The sequence below is a fragment of the Lissotriton helveticus genome, chromosome 6 (genome assembly GCF_964261635.1).
Source record: "Lissotriton helveticus chromosome 6, aLisHel1.1, whole genome shotgun sequence".
NCBI lineage: Eukaryota > Metazoa > Chordata > Amphibia > Caudata > Salamandridae > Lissotriton > Lissotriton helveticus.
Genome location: NC_136067.1, coordinates 649,502,541 through 649,519,759, shown reverse-complemented (window position 1 = coordinate 649,519,759; position 17,219 = coordinate 649,502,541). Strand labels below are relative to the sequence as shown.

Below are 17,219 nucleotides of genomic sequence, written 5' to 3'. Positions count from 1 at the left end.
CAATATGATTAAAAGTGCAAGACAAGCATTTATATTACTGAACGCTAAACAAAACAGCACAGGCCAGATGACCAAAAGGCGTTCTCTGCCACAATCACATACCTTTCTCTTTCAGATAAAACCGCGTGGCTCTCTTCCAGTCAAAATCTGTAACTTCGCGTATTTTGCGACTGGTGAAACTCTCCATGATGTCGTGTAGATAAAGCACATGCTGTTAGAAAACAAAAGATAGCAACCTTTTATACTCGTCAATGCTCACACAAGACAATGGAAAAAAATGGGCAGAGCTATACTAGTAGCCCAAGTTCGCTCATAAGGTCTTTTCACACTTTCCTACACTGCAGCTAAATTTGTTTGAGTGTAACAAATGTTGAATGCTCAATGCCACCTTTGTAATGCAGCTCAAACTTTGCAAAAATGAAATAACCTACCATGTAAGTAGTTATGTGCATTTCAGCAACAACCATAATGCAGTTTGACATGTAAAACATATTGTGACAATTCTTTTCCCAGCTACATTACAATTGCTGTGAAAATGTACAGTATTGTAACTTTACTAGGACTGCTGTATATTTAAAGAAAATAAAAGGAACAAAATTAAGCAGCTTTTCAATCATCGACACAGATTGGAATAGCCTAGCAAAAATGAAAATTAGTTTAGCAGCACTGTATTTTATAACATTGTCTATGGAGTACTGTTTTTTGTTTCGTTCTTTTTTACCGCATACACAGAATACACATTAACACATGTAACAGCCACATAAATTGTGGTACTTGATTATGACAGTATTTGACAAACATACCTTGTGCTGAAGATTCAATGAGCTTTCAATAAACAATGTAGGACTAATAAAAACCATGCTATACCAAATAATAAGGACTAGAGGATATTTATCTTCAAATGGGGGAGCAACCAAATGGTGACAGTCCTCACCTATATTTAACAGGAGGGAAGGCCAGTAAGCGATGATACAGGGAAACAGACAAAGCTAGTTATATGCCACCAAATACCACCGTGGGGATTGTGTTTTGGGGGTGAAGCGTCAGGTATTCTAGGCTACGGGTCCAGGGCTAGAGGGGGTCTCCATAGTCGGTGGTGTTGTGGGTGCCTCCTAAGGTGTGTCAGTGGGAGCTAAGACCTCTTGGAAGTCTCACAGAGTAGCATCACAGCTAGTCACCAGTGCGTTTTCGCGGAAGCCACGCTTATATTCTCTGCACAAGTAAACACCCTCCGCTCGGACCCATGCCTCCATGTAGTGCTCTCAAATGGGGATTACACCCATGGGTGATTAAGCACTTGACAAGGAGCTGCCCCAGATCTATAAACCATGTGGTGGGCCCTGGTTTCATGTCTCTGTGAGTGAGGCCCAACAAGCATGCCATCCAGGAATGGGGCACACGCCTATATATGCAGTCTGCCAGCCAAGAGGTCATCCCTAACCAGTACTGATGTAGAGATGGGCAGTCCCACAGCATGTGTATTAGGCCAGCGACAAGAAGGGAACATCGGGGGCAAGCAGCATATGTGTGGTGATATTAGCGGTTTATCTTAGAAGGAGTGAGGTAGGCCCTGTGAAGTATGTAATGTTGAGTGATGCGGAAGCGTGCATTACGCAAAATAAGTGCAGGATAATCTACTACGGCTCTCCATTCTTTGTCCGTGTAAGGGCGGCCCTAGTTTACTTCCCAGCGGCTGCGCAGTGGGGTTCCTGAGATGGCACGGTGTGAACGCAGCGACTCAGCAAACCATCATGTCAGGTGTCAGCCTGTTCCAATGACAAGGAGATAGTGGAAGGTGAGATGCATTGAGTGTTCTTGTTGTTTGCCACCCCAGCACACATCAAGGTCTCCGATTATAGAATTGTAGAGGAGGAAGTGGCCGAGTGGGAGGCCCCCATCTGATATTAGGGTTTCAAATGATGTGACGGTACCATTTTGATAAAGAGCTTCAGTGTGTGCAGGCCTAGCTCATGCCAGGCAGTGAGTTACCTTGCAGAGGTTACCTGGTATCCGCTATAGGTGGCAGGGGTATACAGTCATAATATCGAGTAAAAAATATAGAATTACCTTTATATCGAGTTAAAAATATAGAATAGACAGAATATCGAATGGACAGAATATAGACAACAAAAATATCGAATGAAATGGACAAAATATCGAATGGACAGAATATTGAAAACAAAAATATCGAATTTGAGGTAAGTAAGTTAATATCGATTTACATAAATATAGAAAGTCAAAATATCGAAGTATTTAATATAGATATAAAATATATCGATTTTTTAATAATATCGAATTTTTTAAAGTGTTTATTATGTAAGTATATGTGTGAAAAGTGTATATTTATTTTATAATTTATTTTAAGTAATTAATGTTATGGTATTTAATTTTTGCGTAATTTAATTCTGTAGCGGGTTGTGGGTTTATAGGGGGATAGGGTGAAAAGTAATTTAATTATAATTGATTCAATATTTTAATTTATTTATTGGTATTTATCTTAAATTAATTGTTAATTTTTAATTGGTAATTAATTAAATTATAATTGGTAATTAATTTTTATTAATTGATTAATTGATAATTATGTTAATTTTATTAATTTATTTTCTGTAGCAGGTTGTGGGTTTATAGGTAAATAGGGTGGGAAGTAATTTAATTATAATTGATTAAATGTTTTAATTTATTGGTATTTATCTTGAATTAATTGTTAAATATTTTTTAATTGGTAATTAATTAAATTATAATTGGTAATTATTTTTTATTAATTGATTATTTGATAATGTTATTTTTTTTCTGTAGCGGGTTGTGGGTTTATAGGGGAATAGGGTGGGAAGTAATTTTATCATAATTAATTAAATGTTTTAATTTATTTATTGGTATTTATCTTGAATTAATTGTTAATTAATTTTGAATTGGTTATTAATTAAATTATAATTAGTAATTACTTTTTATTAATTGATTAATTGATAATTATGTTAATTTTATTAATTTATTTACTGTAGTGGGTTGTGGTTTTATAGGGAAATAGGGTGGGAAGTAATTTAATTGTTATTAATTAAATGTATAAACTTATTTATTGGTATTTAATTTTAATTAATTGTTAATTATTTTTAATTAATTAATTGTAAATTGGCAATTAATTTGTATTATTAGGTAATGATTATGAATAGATAATTTTTATTTGTATTTTTATTTGATTCATTATTATATTTTATTAAATTTGTACTTATTTTTAATACATTTTCAATTGGTATTAATATATATATTTTTTATTAATATATGAAGTATTTACTTTCCCTACTGTTGCACTCACTGGGGTGGGAATAATAATTTTTACCCCTACGCTATCCTACGCTTTCTCTACTGTTGCACTCTCTGGAGTGGGAATAGAATTGTTTTCCCCTACGCTATCCAACGCTTTCCCTACTGTTGCCCTCTCTGGAGTGGGAATAGTAATTTTTACCCCTACGCTATCCAACGCTTTCTCTACTATTGCACTCACTGGAGTGGTAATAGTACATTTGACTCTTTCCGCTATCATAAGGTAAAAATATTTTATATTTTTTATTAATATTACGTTCATATATATATATATGTATTATTAAATCAATTTGTATGTTTTTTAACTTAAATTAATTATTTATTCATTTTAATGTTATGGAAGTATTTTAAGTATGTTTAAGTTAATTATATTTATTATTTAATTAATTTTTAATTACTTTAAAGCATTTTAGAAAATTCGATATTTTGACTATATTTTTTACAACAATATTTTTGATTCGATATTTTTGTACTTACCTGTTTGGAAATAGGAAGTCGATATTTATGTATTCTATATTTTTTACTCGATATTTAGGTAGTTCTATATTTGTGTCATCGATATTGTTTCAGTGATCCGGTGGGAGGGCAGTGGCGTATGGGTGGATTGCCTTGGTAAGAAAGACACTACATTTGAAACAGCAGTGTGCTACTCGTAACATGGAGGGGACTCAGCCATCTAGTACACGGATGGAATAGGTATAAAATATGAAGGTGGCTCCAGGCTGGGGCAGTTGTGGTGGTGTCTGACAGCAGAAGACCTGACAGCCGTTTAGCCACCCATTGTAGTTAGGAAACCAAATAATAGTGTTCAAAGTTAGGGATCGCCAGTCCACTTCAGAAGTCGATAACTGGAGTTTGTGGAGTGCCACTCTACATTTTGTGTTATGCCAGAGGAGTTCTCTAGTGAGTTTGTCGAGCATGCTGAAAAAGGATTTGGTCTATGAAGTAGATTTGTGGAATAGGTTTATGCAGGTCACATCTCTCTTTTGAGGTAAGTTTCCTGTCTCACAATATTCTTTAAAAAAATCTGCTGGTAGAACCTGTGTTGGAGAGGGCGTTCAAATTGTAACCTGATTCCTCTTTAACTGTTGCAAATGCGCATATCAACGTCCACATACTAATGCTTTCCAGCGAAACAAATTGTGCTCATCCACAAGCTGCGTGGAACAAATTGCATACCTGTTTTAGCATCGGTTTTTCATAGACACCCAGACACCTGCTTCACGAATGAAACATTTTATATTTATTCAGGAGTTTTCCTTAGTGCACATCAGGCTTGGGTAGGAAACAGAACATTAATAAACACTTGTAGAGGTTGAATACCAAACGAAAGTACTTAGCACAAATTAAAATTAACAGTGCGTGCATCTTGTATAAATGGTGATTCCTTGAAGCTTGTGAACGAATTGAAGGAATACCAAGGGGGCAGGCCTAATTACGAATAGCCTAGTAATCCCGCGGTGGCTGATAGAACTGGCCGATATCATGACTCTGAGGTCCACAATTATGAGATACATATTTTACATTTGGAACCTTGTTTTTGTTTCTATCTATGACAATGAGCGCAACCATTCGTGTGGATCTGTTTGTCCCTGCACCTTAATCTTTTTGCTCAACAATGTATACCGTGTAACGTTTGATCTGTTTGTCCCTGCACCTTAATCTTTTGTTTGCTCAACAATGTATACCGTGTAAAGCGCTCTGATACCCACACGGGTCATGTTCGCGCTCTATAAAACACAAAAATAAAATAAAATAAAATAAATAAATAAATAGATGGCCCTTAAATCCAACAGGACTGGTAACATATGTTACAGGTCTCATTGGAATGACAAGGTAACCATGGATTTAGCATGGACACAGTGCTTTTTGCTCACAGTTTTCAACTGCCCCAAGCAGGTGAAATCACTGTGGGTCAATTTGCTGACAGGTGGGAAGGCAGTTTGTGCTGAGGTGTAGTTAGAAGGAACATCTGCAGCTCCCTATTCTGCATTTAGTGGGCTATGGGGACCTGGTGCAACCCCCACAGCTCTGCTCTCAAGTTCGGACATGGTGTCTAGGTCGAGAATTTACAGACGTAGTAATTCTGGGTTCAGGGACAATGGACACGGTGGCCTCTCACAGTGTCTATAAAGGGATTTCGCTCCAGATTACTCGTAATAAAAGACTAAGTAGGCAATGCTGCAAATCAAACTTGTGATTTGCAGTAGCAAGCACATCAACAGTAAGAATTTAACTCACTGAGCTATTCTATTGGTAAGCTAAAATCCATGGGGCATATTATCAAGAAGGGCGTTAAAATTATCGCCGCTTTAGCAGCAGGAAACTGCCGCTAAAGCGACGATAATGGGCCTGATAATATGCTCTTGGGAATTCCCATAGAAGCCTATGTTCACACCAGAACATGGGCTTCTATGGGAATTCACAACAGCATATTATCAAACTCATTATCGTCGCTTTAGCTGCAGTTTCCTGCCGCTAAATCAGCGATAATTTTAACGCCGTTTCTTGATAATATGCCCCCATGTTTTTAGCATGCACTGAAAGTGTAGCTAGTCTGAGTAGAATGAGAAGTGGGTTGCAGATTATTTCAAAGTTGTGGTTTGATAGTAGGTCGGTGGTTGAACTAAATTTTGTGGATTGTCTGAGGACTCTGACATGGAACACACAGACCACCTTACTCCAGTGATGACACATATTCCTGAAATTAATTTGGCTTTCTCTCGAAGCCTGGATTTCCTGCATTAGGAACTGAAATGGTTGGGTTTGTACAATGTTTCACAAGATGTTTCTAGGGATAAAATTGTTCACCTTTACTACAAGCTGGAGCCAGTATTGGGCAGGCTTTCCACTCCTTAAGGAGATCTAATGGGAGGTTAAGTTGTTTTTCTTTGATGGGTTGATGACGTTCATGAGAATGCCTGTGAATGCCTATGCACCAAGGCAGTATTGGGACACTACGTGTTTTGAGCTGTATAGTAAGAATTATAACGGCAATGACAATGATGAGTCATCCATCTTGTCATCGCTATCAGGAAAGTTTGGACTGGTAGTGTTTTATGACGTGCACGTTTTTATATTTCTGTCTTGTTTTTGGCACAGTGATGCCTTATTCAGGTAATGGTCTGCCCAATCGGTCTACGATAGATCTTTAAGCAGAGAGCGGAACGGGATTATGGGATTTCTGAACTACATCAGGTATGGAGGCCAAGTTACCGTTCATCTGAAGAAACTGACTCGGTTTTAGCCTATAAGAGTTTGTGTGCATGTGTGTGCACAGTAGCCGATGTCTGCACTGTGGCAGGGGTGTGATGCACACACATATTGACTAAAATGAGGCCTCACAGGGGTCGTAGGTGGAGAAGTGTAATCCTATCAGAGATAATGTAGGATTGCATCATACGCAAGCATAGCAAGCACTCAAATATATTCTGTTGTATTTAATGTACTAAAAGGAGTGGAATTGCATACTGAAAGTATTTCATGAAAATGATGTGTCTAGAACGTGAATTAATAAAGTTATGTGACAATAATTTAACAGGAAAAATGAACATGAAATGATTTAGAGTGAAACATTAAACTAGGATGTGTGCAACTACTATTTGACAAATTCATATGAATAACTGGAATTGATCATGTGTAGGTATAAATGTAATGTCACTTTCATAGTTTGTTGCATTATATTCATGATTGTAAGAAGCTGCATTTATTTTGTAGAAGTGGGCATGTGCTTGTAATCCAGCACATTAGCCAAAGTAGACAGTTAAGTTGCAGCCTAATGTGTATGTTAGCTTAACTTCATGTGTTATTTCATCTTAGCTTAACGTTCTTTGTTTCAGTGCAAGCTCACGTGGTAATCTCATGTTTGTCTGTGTTTAGCCTTCGCTGCGGAATGTCTCATTTAGTTTCTACTGCATGTGTGGATAAGCTTCATTAGTTAGAATAATGGAATTTGTGATAATGGCAGTAACAATCAAGGAGAGGAGTCCTCATGAGAGAGGAGAGGAATGACCAAGGAAGAGAAAATGATTGTGGCTTATCTAGATGGGAAAGGTGTTGAAAGTACCCAGTTGTGCCAGAGTTATGGACATTTCTCAAAGAAGAAGTCACATGTGAGTGTCACTTTGCCTGCAGTTGATATTATGTGCTGTGCTTAGTGTCTGAGAGACTCCATCTCAGATTTTCTCAGAGAGCAGACCAATGCGTCAGCTTGGGTTGCTTTACGCTACTTGGCCCATTGTCAGAGTGTTTTCTACTGAAGGCTCTGATGGCTGACACCTTTCTTCCTATCCTGATTATGTCCTTAACCAAATGTTTTAGTTAAGTTGCCCTTGCTAAGGTAATGTAGTGAAAGATAGTTTGCTCGTGCTCGTTAAAAAAATCACCTGATGCAGTTCAACCATCATTTTTTCTTCCTGATCATCTGTGTCATTATCTTAGACTTAGTCATTTGCTTAGTACTATATAGGGTACATCTCTTAAGGAGATTTGGACTTATCCCAATCCATATTTTTATATGATTATGCTGAGATTGATCTACATCGATTTGTTCCTAAATTTATAATTAAATCCTACTAAACTCAGATCAAAGAGTCGAGCAGATTAATATGTGGCCACATTGGTTGCACTATATTGAGATGCAAATTCGTGATTTTTCCCTTTCACCGCTTACTGTTCTAAAAAAACCTGTCCCCTCTGAATAAATTGTGTAAATGGGCTGAGACTTTAAAAGCGGTGATGGGAATACACATTTTTCTGTGGTATTGACAAGGAATTAGATATTGCATCTCGCACATTTCACGGTTTCACTTCTAAAGGCACGAGCGCTGTTAATCAGTGTAGCAGAATTATTGCATTTTATTATTGTTCCCTTTACTTTAGCATTGTGAGATCACCGCCCCGGTGGTGTTGTGTGGGAGTGGGAAAGAAGCACGATGTTAAGGGTAGGTAGCACGTGAGGGCAGATGAAAAATAACTGCATGGGGAGAAGAAAGGAAAGGAGCAAAGGGGAAGTGCAGAAGAGCTCACCTTTCAAACAATAAAAAAGTGCACAAAAATGAAGAAGCAGAAAAGATGTAAGAAAAAAGCATCCACAAAACAACGTGCAGCAATATTGTAGTAGTAAAAAAGCTACTTTTTGTTAACCAGCACATTTTGGGGACAACTTTTTACCACATTTTTTTTGTCTACATTTTTGAAGGAGACATTTTTAGATGCAATGGCCCGATGGGCTAGAAGGTTTGCAGACTAATTGGATTCTGAAGGACGCAGGGATCATAAAAGTAGATTGTATCAAGATATGTTTGTAGGAGGAGTGATGGAGATCCCTGAAATAGATGTTGTATCATCTTTAACTGTTGAGTGGCCGTACTTTGTGTAACAGCAGTTCCTGGTGTTATTGCTTCTAGTCCTATCATACTAGGTTTCTCACCTCAAGCTTCATGAACATTGTCAACGTAAATAAGGGTCAGTGGATGTTCTTAGTTTCTTTTTTCCCCAGGGCCTGGATAGGCACCTTCAGCTGTTTCAGGGCTTTCTGTGACCCTCTGAACATACAAAACATGCAAAATGGCAGTAGGATTTAGGGAGTACACACAGCTATAATTATGACCTACTTTGGGATTGTGCTGATTATCCCAGTTTTTGTCAATCTGAGCAGCGGTATACCAAGGCTGTGACAATTATCGTTGTTTTTAATCTTTCTTTTGACAACTTTAAATATTGCACTGTTAAGGTAGCTTTTCAGGGACTCAAACCAGAGAACTTCAGGTTGTATTCACAGCTCAGCAATAAACGCTCAATAAGCCATTTTGCAGCACACTGATGGTTCAGCATTGATGTATGATGACATGACTAACTCAGAATGTATAAATAAAACATTGCTAAGGCTTGATGCTATACTGGACAAGGTTGTAAGTTGGATCCCATATCCTTTGCTGGTTGCACCACTCTCATGAAGATATATGACTTCTCACCTTACTGTACCCTTATTTTTGTGCACCCATGATTCCACCTCAGAAATGCTTCATGACTTGAAAATCCATACTGGTAGAATTGATGTGGGGTGCTTCTCAAGCTTCTCTAGATTATGAAATCTTAATCAATACCTTTGGCTAGGAACGTTTTACAACTGTGTATCTGGTAGTGCAAACACAACAACACTCCTTGGTTTGCTATCCCCAAATTCCCATTCCAATGAGGAAATTGAGAGATTTATGGCTAGGCCTGAGTCTTTGGCAGGCATTCTGCTGGGTCACCAGAAGTCCAAAATATCCATGAATATGGTTTGGCACACTTCTTCAATCTTGCACATACTCTCTGTTACTTGTGCAGGGATAATACAAACCATTTCACTAATATGTGCACTTCGAAAAGTGGCAGGCTACTGCTGTATAAATGCAACAAGAACACATTCAAGTGCTTCACTCTATAGTTCCCTGATGGGTTCCCTGATGCTGCATCAATTGGAAGCTTGGCACTCGGTGTGCACATAACAGTTATTACTAGTTATTAAAGCAAGTATAATATTGATAATGTGTACTCTAGTGGCCCCTCATACCTGCTAGAAATCAGGAATTTGGGAGGTGACTACCACTACGAACTTACTAAACACATCAAATAAGGTAAAATCGCAGCTCCAAGAGAATATCATCCTGATATTTACTGCGCAAAGTGGAGGCAATTCCCCAGAGAAGTACGTGTTAAGTATAACCAGTATCAAACAATATTAAAGTTGAGAAAGCAACACATTAAAATTACTAAACCAACCTAGAAAAATCAAGAAAATGTAGAGACCAAAAGAGCCCAAACAAATATCAAACTCGGATTAGGCAAACAGAATATAAAGATTTCAAAAGTGTAGGGCAAAAATAACCAATTGAAAGTTACAGATCAAAGCTGACAGGGACTTTGGTGCAATTTCAGGGTGACTGTGTTATAGCGCAATTCAGATAGGCTAAGCTGGTTGCACAAATCAAAGTTTTTGACTTTGGATTTAGATGGTTTTTGTTTCTCAGAACCTCTAAGAATGTGTTGAGATCCCACTGAAGTCTTCAGTTTTAGCATAAAAAAAACCTAAGTGGGACAAACCAGGATTCTGAAGCCACTAATGTAATTTTTACACTTGGCTCAGTTTGCCGCTTCTCGATGTTCCTAGATTTTACCTTTGCAGTTAATCAATTTTTATGTATGAGTTTTATCTAATACATAGCCAGTGAATGGAGATATCCTACACCCAGTTTTGGCAACTCTCACACCAACAGCAAACCTTCTTTTTCAGCTCTTTGTTTCTCAGTATATTGAAAACCTTCCAATAGTCCCTCATCTTAGGTGGCCCGAGCTGTCCCCCATCTGCGTCAGCCTTGTGTCTTCCCTTTAAGGCATTCTCATGAGCAGACCACATATATCCCCCTTTCCAACATCTGGATCTTGTTTTCCTTTCTGGAAGCATCAAGAGAAAGTCTAGGAAGGCTCTGGGAATGAATGGTGTTTGTTCCTGAGAAGCTTAATTAGAGATCCCCACTTCAAAAGGAATAACTGATAATTTTGTCATTTGTGTTGCCTCTCTTCCTGGTGCTATCCCAGATGACTAGCCTTGATAAATTACTTCACCTTTCCTATCCCTGGATGCAAGCCACTGTCCTCCAGTTAGTCAATCATTAGAAGCCATTCCTGGATGTGTATTGCAGACTCCGGGGAATGCTAGTGAACAAAGGTTTTCTAAACCAGCTTGCTCTTAGGTAGAGATTTAAAGTTTTGATTTACCATTAAATTTATCAAAACTCTGCTTTCGCCACTGAATTTGATTTTTATTAACAAGTGAAAAATAACTTTGAGCAATTGTCCTATGAGTTTCCCAGGTGAAGTTCTAGAAATTAGGATTTTAATTATAAAAAGGTCTGTTCTTAGAAAATGTAGTTTCACCAGTGCAGTGACAAACAGCTTTTTATAGCGGCGGCTAATTTTTGTTTACTGTCTAAACCTTTATATATTAAGCACCCAACCCTGTAAGCTTACAAGGCACAATTAGGGGGAACTTAGCTAATATATAATAAGAGGTTTTACTACATTACAACACACTGTTCCTTGCTATGTGTCACAGTAGAACTTTTAAACTAGAGTCCAGCCAAAATACAGCACCAGTCTCATGGAGTCATACACTTTGGTCATAAATGTGCGTGATGTAAGTACACAGTAGCCCACAAATGACATATAAATAGCACACCATTTCTGCACCAACTTACTTGGAGAGTTAAACAAACCCGTTTGGTGAAAGCAACGTACAGTACGTTTCATGAAAAGTTCACACACAATGTGATATCATTTGGGAGTGTCATGATGCATAAAGTCTCCAAGCAAGATAGCAAAAAAATAACAGAAAAAGTGATCAACCACTACAAATAGTCTTTCCTTACAATATGATACTTCTGATGTTTCCAACTGCTCTCTCAATTTACTGACCTCAGTATGATGAAAGACGTAGCTGACCATGCTGTATTTAAACACAAGACTATGGCGGAATAATGATGGGGACACCATGCTAGTAAGCTTATATGGGTATGAAATGCAGATAACTCCCAATTACATATTTAAAGTAACATATTTCAAGTACAGTCACATATTCTACCATGCATATGTCACAAAAGAAAGTTGATCCTGTGAATTCTCCAACTTAAGCCAGATTAGGGATGTTAGAGCTGGAAACTTATACCTGGTATGGTCAAGCCAGAAGGTTGATGACTTTTGTCTTGTGGGTGTGGGTAGCATTAGCGAAGATTACTATGTTAGTTGTCTACGATGGTCCCCACATCAGAGATTTGGTAGCATGATCTCATACTGCGTATAGACAGCGTACGGACATAGAAGTATATCTCAACACACAACCCCAATGGCCGAAATATACCTCAACTTATTCCAGAGAACAGTAGAGGGCACTTTGATTTTTCAATAATTTCCCATAAATTATAACTATTTAATACATGCTTGTCTTGTATTGTACATTGAGCCCTCTATCATCTGAGAAGAGACATCTGAGGCATTATCTAATGTGTTCTATATGTATAAAGTTCAGATTATATACCCTCCTTTTGTTGTACATACTAATAAAATTACAAGGATAGAAAGATTTACACAGTAAATAAACAAAATCACATACTTTCAAAAATTCAAATACAGCATTTTAAGAATACAGTTGACAATTATTTTCTGGTATTGCAAACATGGTTACAGCTATCACATGTCTTGTCACACAATCAAGTCTAATACTTAGTGTCATCCATGTACAATGAGGATAACAACTCCGTCCCTTAAAATCTTCCCGTATGTCAGACGCGATGGAGGTGTTAGGTTCGATGTATTCTGATGTATCAGTTATATTATTAATAAAAACCTGAACTCTGACCCAGAGAACATTTTGCTGGGAATGGATGAAAGAGTAAGTTAGTTTAACATGCTATGAAGGTTGTTGGGATAAAATGAATCACAAGTGTAAGAATGTTTAGCCTCCCTCATACTGAGAACAGTGGTGTAAGAAGTTCAACTGTCCTTTATTTGAGAATAAAATTGCTTAGGCACAAGGGCAGTGGAATACATTCTGGCAGAACCTATTTTCTTAGTAGGAGTTTTGCTTTGTTTTTTGGAGATGCATATTCTTAAGTGTACGTGATATAAAAAACAATTTAGCAGTTTAAACAAAAATATGTCAGAGTTTCAGTGCCGTACCAACTGTGACAAATCACTCATACATGGAAATTTAGGTAAAGTCCTAAAAGAAAGATACTGCAGTTTCTGTCTAACAAAGCGGGAATGTATTGGCATGATAATACAAGCAAGATATACACATCTTCTTCAGCAATTTAGTGAAAGCACACTGGAATATACAGCAGTGAATTGGACATACCAAGATCATGTTTTCCAGTTTCAGCTTCTGACAGTGGCTCACAGGTTCTTCTGTACCTCTCCAGGTGCCCTTGGAAACAATGGCTGACAGTCTGTTGACCATGGCAGAGTACTTTTTGATAGCACTGGTCAGTGCCTTGCGATCTTGTTTCATTTCAGAAATAGCAATTTCACAGTCCTTTGTCCAAAGGTACAGTAAGCCAAGTAATGAAACTTGGGATGGGTACTATGTAATGAGAAACATAAGAAAATATATAAAATCTCAAATATTCACAAAGGCGAACATTTATTTTAAGTAACAAAAGATAAGGTTTCCTTAGATTTGCATGCTTCTATATCTAGGTAAATGATACCCACCTATAAATATATAGCATCAACTGCGTTGCCTACAATTATATCATCAAGGCAAGTATATTTAGGTAAACATATATTTACTATTTTTTAGCTCACCATCTAACCTCGATTTAATATAATGGTCGTCGATATGGCTCACTACCTTCCTCAGCCACTGTGATAGAGACAGTCCTCCCTAATAGCAATGGGAACACTGTTGAAGCTGAAAAAAGTTTTTGATCCCGATGCACTCGTTTCAATTGAAAAATAAAAATATTCTCTGTTTTTAGGTGGCGCTAACATATGTCACACGATGCCTTACGTGCCTTGGACAATGGTAACCAATGTGTGGAGGTTGAATCACCTTTCACATAAACGTGCGCTCGAATAAACATGAAGCTATGGAGCTTCTCATCAAAGTTTTTTGGTTTCTTCCAATAATATAAAGTCCAAAATGTATATCATGAAATCATTTAAATTTTTATTTGCTGATTATTTTCTTTCCTTATTTTGTTTCATAAGGTTGTATAGCATTATTTTTCTAACAATCCATTTATAAACATTATTCCTCCGCCCAATGCATTTCAGGTCGATGGGTAAGACCCTTCGTCAGGGGCCTAAAAAATGAATCAATACAGAACCTTAGCAAACTGCAAAGCTCATGATATTTACAACATAATTGTCGAAAATGTTAATTTAAAGCAAACAAACGTTATTCAAATGAATAGTGACAGTATTAAAGAGAACGTTCAGTTAGAAATAGTGATTGGAGATTAAGTATAGCGTGTTGACTATATGAAAGAAGGAGAGGATATGGGCTAATGATACTCCGTGATGTTAGCGATAAAAGAAAATGTGCCATTTGGAGAATGAGTAAATAGTCAATGTGCGTGATCAAATACAGAGGAGTGCTCCGAGATGTTTTTTAAAAAAGACGATAACATGCATGTAACGGTGCTATCATTTCGATAAGCTGGGAAACAACGTGCTTGGTGAGATAGAGAGAAAACGTACTGGAAATCGACGTGAAGTTACACCAGGAGTGTTAATGGTTGCCAAATGTGTACGGGTGCTGAATGGGTTCAAAAATCAGTGTTACGATCACGTGATACGAGTATTCTGACTTCAGTGAAAATCGGAAACAGACTATGCGGGAGTCAAAATGTGAATAACGTGCAAGATAAAAAGAAGAAGGAAATATTTGTGATGGAAACAGAACCTTAATTAATAAGGGGAATGTATGTGATATTGAGAAATGGTTGGATTACTGAATCTTGTGAACCATAAAATCTCTCCTAGTTTCAGACGAACTACATGGTCATATGATCGGAATGAAAGACTACAATAGACATAGAAAACATGAAGATTTGCGAAGTTCACATCTGATAAAATGACCAAAACAGTTATAGTGATCAAGTTACTGTAGCATATATGTGTGGTTAAAAAATAAAAATAAAAAATAAGTAAAATAGATATGAACAAAAAACCAGTGAATACATCTTCAATCATTAGTATCAACGTTTAGGAAATTTTTCATTACTAAATAGAAGTCAAATATGTGTAATGATTAACTGGGTGGTGTGGGGAGAAGAATAGTCCTTTAGTCATGCTATCTATAAGAAGCAAGAGTACTCAATACGATCATTCATTCCTGTAGGTTGTAGAGTATTCAGTTGTTTTATCCAGAAGAATTCCGCTTTAAGTCTCTGTTTTGTTGGGTCCATGTCGCTGCGTTGCGGAATTACCTCCAAAATGGTGAATCTCAATTGGGATATTTGATGTTTCGCTTCTATCCAATGGGTAGCTATGGTTGATTTGGTATTGTGCATACGGATATTGCTCTTGTGTTCTGTTATACGAACTTTGATTTTTCTCTCGGTTTGGCCAACATAAGTTTTTTCGCAGGGACATTTGATTGCGTATATAGTGTTTTTGGTGTCACATGTACTAGTATGTTGTAACTCAATTTCGTATCCTTGAGTTGGATGCATAAATTTATTGCCGACCAAAACATTGTTGCAATGAATACAATTGAGGCATCTAGACATTCCTTTGTGAGTGATTTTTTGAAGTCGTTAGGATTTCTTTCAAGTTTTTTGATCTCTGAAAAGCGAATGTGATGCGGTCACTGTAAAGATCTTTTAAATCCGGTTCCGTGTTGATTAGGCTCCAGTGTTTACTGATTATTCTTTTGATCGTTGTGGCTTCTGTGGAATATTTTAAAACGCATACTGTTTTCTTTTCTGGAATAGTGATTTTGGGTGTCAACAAATTCTCTCTGGGAATGTTTTGTACTCTTTTGATTGATTCTTGGAGGATATCGACAGGATACCCTCTTTGTTGATACCTCGAGATTTGTTCTTTGAATGTTATTTCAAGTTGTCTCGGATCTGATGTTATCCTTTTTAGTGTGATCAACTGGGAGGTTGGCAGATGCTTTTTGTGCGTATCAGGGTGAAAACTTTGAAATAGGAGACTCGAGTTCCGGTCTGTTGGTTTAGTGTACACTTGAGTTGTGAATTGGAAATCTGTAATGTTGACCTTCACATCAAGAAAACGATAGATTCATGATTGATATTGTGGGTGAATTTGATTCTCTCGTTTCGTGTATTCATGATGGCGATGTTCCTTTCAAGTTGATTTTTGTCTCCCCGCCATAGGATGAATATATCATCAATGAAACGTTTGAAGATAATCAAATTGTTTTGCCAGTCAGGGTTGTTCAAAATGAAGTCAGTTTCGAATTTTGACATATATATACAGGCATAAGAGGGAGCCCCCCCGAAGCCCATTGATGTCCCATTGCATTGATTAAAAAAGTGGCCTTGCCATTCGAAGTAACTATGGAAAAGAGCAAAGTGCATCAGTTCTAATAAGAATACTTTCTGAGTGTCCTCAATTTCTTCGTTGACTAAGCTCCATTCTAAGGCCTCGAGGCCTTCATTGTGAGGGATTGAGGTGTAGAGTGAAGTGACATCTACAGTACATAGCCAGTAGTCGCAATCTGTGGATAGAATGACATCTTTAAGAAGTTTGAGAAATGCTGTGGTATCCTTTATGTAAGTACTTCCTTTTTGAACAATGGTTTGAAGATACCAATCAATGTATTTTCCTATGGGTTCGGAGATTGAGCCACAGGCAGAGACTATTGGTCTGAATGGTGGATTCTTACAGTCCTTATGAATTTTAGGTAACATGTAAAGTTTAGGACGCCTTGGGTATTTTGTCACAAAAAATTGATGGGTCTTTTTCTCAATCCATTTCATTTCGAGGGCATGATCAATTATCTGTTGTAAAGTTTTTTTGTACTCATTGGTTGGATCGGAATCAAGTGGTATGTAAGTGTGAACATCTTGAACATGTGTGTTCACACATTGAATGTAGTAGTTTGTATCCATTATAATAAGAGCTCCCCCTTTATTGGCTCGTTGAAAAGTAAGTTCTTTGTCTTGACTTAAACTTTTGAGGATATTCCATTCTCGTGATGATAGATTTGTTCTCTTGGGTTTTGCAAACTTGATCTTTTGAAGTTCTGTAAGAACCGTTCTTTCATATGCTTCAATGGTTTTGTGAGTTGTAGGTGCGCAAAACGTACTTTTTGGTTTAAACGCTTTGGTGTCGGTTTCTGGTTCACTCTCTGTGATGTTCTCATTTGTCTTGAAAAAATATCG

The 17,219-nt window shown here is 37.3% G+C and overlaps 1 protein-coding gene across 1 annotated transcript in view; it reads right to left on the bottom strand.

Annotated features, from left to right (window-relative positions):
* Window positions 1–17,219, bottom strand: part of LOC144762435 (dynein axonemal heavy chain 5-like) — a 1,437,549-nt gene that overhangs the window by 762,885 nt on the left and 657,445 nt on the right. Inside the window, exons 45-46 of the mRNA XM_078647616.1 lie at window positions 13,217–13,441; window positions 103–211 (exon numbers count right to left, since the gene is read on the bottom strand). Of these exons, the coding sequence (XP_078503742.1) occupies window positions 103–211; window positions 13,217–13,441 (334 nt within the window). The remainder of the gene's footprint in view (window positions 1–102; window positions 212–13,216; window positions 13,442–17,219) is intronic.